At 46.7% G+C, this 3,480-nt stretch overlaps 1 protein-coding gene across 1 annotated transcript; it reads left to right on the plus strand.

The window, feature by feature from the left end:
• Positions 1-935: 935 nt before the first annotated feature.
• On the plus strand, positions 936-1,883 carry LOC123375526 (olfactory receptor 52E4-like). Its single transcript, XM_045026488.1, has one exon. The coding sequence runs from the start codon at positions 936-938 to the stop codon at positions 1,881-1,883; it is 948 nt and encodes a 315-aa protein (XP_044882423.1).
• Positions 1,884-3,480: the final 1,597 nt, after the last annotated feature.

Raw genomic sequence — 3,480 nt, forward strand, 5'->3', positions numbered from 1 at the left:
TTTGCTGACAATTTTCCTCAGCTTTGGAGAATTAGTCCTCTTGAGGCAGTCAGTGTCTATAGATAGTACTGGCTGGGAAATGTCCATTTGCATGTAAATCAGTTTCACTTTTTATTTTCCTCTCCTATATCATATGCTCCCTTCTTTGTTTCTTGTGTAAACAAAAGAGTTCCAGGGTTTTCTATACATTTGCGTATGGCAGCCTCAGCCATTCTCAGAACCTGTTTTTTAAAATCCAATTTATATATGTTATATCCTTAGTAGAGACGGGGTGACCAAAACTGAACAAATATCCTGAACCTGTTGTTCTCCATCCCATATCTTAGGGATCTGAACACTGCCGTTGGTTGGTCCACTGCTGCGGTTGAGCAGGTGTTTCTCTTGAGCTGCTATCAATGGGGCCCAGGTCTTTTCCCTGAGGTATGTTCTAGTTGGGATGTTTCTCCCAGCATATGTCTTGGCAAAACTTTGTTTTTTTCCACTCTCAGTTTTCGAGCAACTGGATGAATGGGGAACTCCCTATCCTGGCTCTCATTTCATAACGGAACAAGAATGGATAACCAGTATCCACCCTTGTGTTTCCTCCTGCTGCCTCTTAAGGTTCCCCCACCACAAAGCATAGGAATTATTAATTCATGGAGGACCACAAAATATGGAATTGGATTTAGTGGGGTTCATCGTTATTTTCTTTGAATAATGAAAATGTCTGTCATTATTTCAGTGTGTGAAGAGTGATCAATCTGCTTCTTCCATGAGAATACCCTTCTTTAGTGCATATAGTGTCTCACATTAATGTTGTTTCTCCATTCAGGCATTTCTACTACAACCATCACCCAAGAGGCTGAGAACCCACAGAAAGTAAGGAGAACTTACGGTACATGCAGGAGACACTGTTCTGCCTCAAAGTTAAAGTTGGACACCTTCTCTGCTAATCCATGTCAGATTCCAACACACCCAACTTCACCAAACCCTCCACCTTCATCCTACTTGGCATTCCTGGCCTGGAGGCAGCCCATATCTGGATCTCCATCCCCATCTGTGCTATGTACACCATAGCCGTATTGGGGAACTTCACCATCCTGTTCATCGTGAAGAGGGAGCCGAGCCTCCATGAGCCCATGTACTATTTCCTCTGCATGCTGGCTGTCACCGACCTGCTCATTTCCTCATCCACCATGCCCAAAATGCTGAGCATCTTCTGGCTCAATTCCAGGGAAATCAGTTTCAGTGCCTGCCTCACCCAGATGTACTTTGTTCACTCCTTCTCAGCAATGGAGTCTGGAATCCTTGTTTCCCTGGCTTTCGATCGCTACGTGGCCATCTGCAATCCTCTGAGACATTCCACCATCCTGACAAACTCTGTTGTAGCCAAGATAGGCCTGGTCTTGGTGCTGCGCAGTGGCATACTCACATTACCCTATCCCTTTCTGGTGAGGCAGTGGCCATATTGCAGAACCAACATCATCCCACACTCCTACTGTCGGTTTATAGCTGTGGCGAAGCTAGCCTGTGCTGACATCCGCATCGGTAGTTACCTTGGCCTGTTTCATATTTTCTCTGTGTTCGGAATTGATGTGTTTTTTATCACTGTGTCCTATACTCTGATCCTCCGGGCCATTTTCCGTCTCCCCACAAAGGATGCCCGGCTCAAAACTTTTGGGACCTGCATCTCTCATCTTTGTGCCATCTTTACTTTGTATATCCCCGATTTCTTCTACGGTTTCATGCAGAGGTTTGGCCACAATATACCACTGCATTTCCTCGTTCTCATTGCCAATATTTACCTCCTGGTGCCCCCTGTGCTACACCCCATCATTTACGGGGTGAGGACCAAACAGATCCGGGACAAGCTGCTCCACCTCTTTGTGCATAAAGAGACCTAATGTTTCCTCCTTGTGCTCTGGCTCTCAGATTGAGCTCTGTGCAGAGCTGGCTGGTGCATGGTGCCGGGGCCTCTTCCCTGAATCACTTCCTGGACAGTAAAAGTGAGATTAAGCCCTTTCCTGTGCTTACTGTGCTGTATTAATGCGATGAACTGGCGAGTCAGTCTGTGTCAGTGCTGGGGCCGGTTTTGTTCAATATCTTCATTAACGATCTGGAGGATGGTGTGGACTGCACCCTCAGCAAGTTTGCAGATGACACTAAACTGGGAGGAGTGGTTGATACGCTGGAGGGTATGGATAGGATACAGAGGGACCTAGACAAATTAGAGGATTGGGCCGAAAGAAATATGATGAGGTTCAACAAGGACAAGTGCAGAGTCCTGCACTTAGGACAGCAGAATCCCATGCACTGCTACAGACTAGGGACCGAATGTCTGGGCAGCAGTTCTGCAGAAAAGGACCTAGGGGTTACAGTGGACGAGAAGCTGAATATGAGTCAACAGTGTGCCCTTGTTGCCAAGAAGGCTAATGGCATTTTGGGTTGTATAAGTAGGGGCATTTCCAGCAGATCGAGGGATGTGATCATTCCCCTCTACTCAGCACTGGTGAGGCCGCATTTGGAGTACTGTGTCCAGTTTTGGGCCCCACACTACAAGAAGGATGTGGATAAATTGGAGCGAGTCCAGCGGAGGGCAACAAAAATGATTAGGGGGCTGGAGCACATGACTTATGAGGAGAGGCTGAGGGAACTGGGATTGTTTAGCCTGCAGAAGAGAAGAATGAGGGGGGATTTGATAGCTGCTTTCAACTACCTGAAAGGGGGTTCCAAGGAGGATGGATCTAGACTGTTCTCAGTGGTAGAAGATGACAGAACAAGGAGTAATGGTCTCAAGTTGCAGAGCGGGAGGTTTAGGTTGGACATTAGGAAAAACTTTTTCACTAGTAGGGTGGTGAGGAACTGGAATGGGTTACCTAGGGAGGTGGTGGAATCTCCTTCCTTAGAGGTTTTTAAGGTCAGGCTTGACAAAGCCCTGGCTGGGATGATTTAGTTGGGTTTGGTCCTGCTTTGAGCAGGGGATTGGACTAGATACCTCCTGAGGTCCCTTCCAACCCTGAGATTCTATGATTCTATGACTGGGTGGCCACCTTTCTAATTGCTGATAGCTGTATCCCTGAAATTACAATCTTCCTCATCTCTTCTGTCAAAACTCGACCCCACTGTGTGTCTTCTCCCCAAGGTGCTGCCCCATCACTTGCTCCTGTCTTCCCCTCCCCTTGTCAACTGTGTCTCAGTCATCTCTACAACCAATGTGTTCTCACATCTTATGGCAAATCACTTAAGGGACACTGGTTAATGTTAACATTTTAATGTTTATTTTTATGTTCTTACCAATTCTGTGGACTCCTGGGATCTATCTCGGCTCTGGGAGGGAAATAGGGAATAATTTGTTACAGCGGAAGGCAGATACATCTGAGGTCTAAATAAGAAGTTCAGAATGGCCATACTGGGTAAAACCAATGGTCCATGTAGCCCAGTAGACCGTCTTCTGACAGTGCCCAGTGTCAGGTGCTTCAGAGGGAATTAACTGAACATGGC

This window comes from Mauremys mutica, chromosome 1 (genome assembly GCF_020497125.1).
Source record: "Mauremys mutica isolate MM-2020 ecotype Southern chromosome 1, ASM2049712v1, whole genome shotgun sequence".
Lineage (NCBI taxonomy): Eukaryota > Metazoa > Chordata > Testudines > Geoemydidae > Mauremys > Mauremys mutica.

What these genes read in the sequence shown, in the direction of transcription:
- LOC123375526 (XM_045026488.1), top strand. Translation starts at nt 936, where the DNA reads ATGTCAGATTCCAACACACCCAACTTCACCAAACCCTCCACCTTCATC.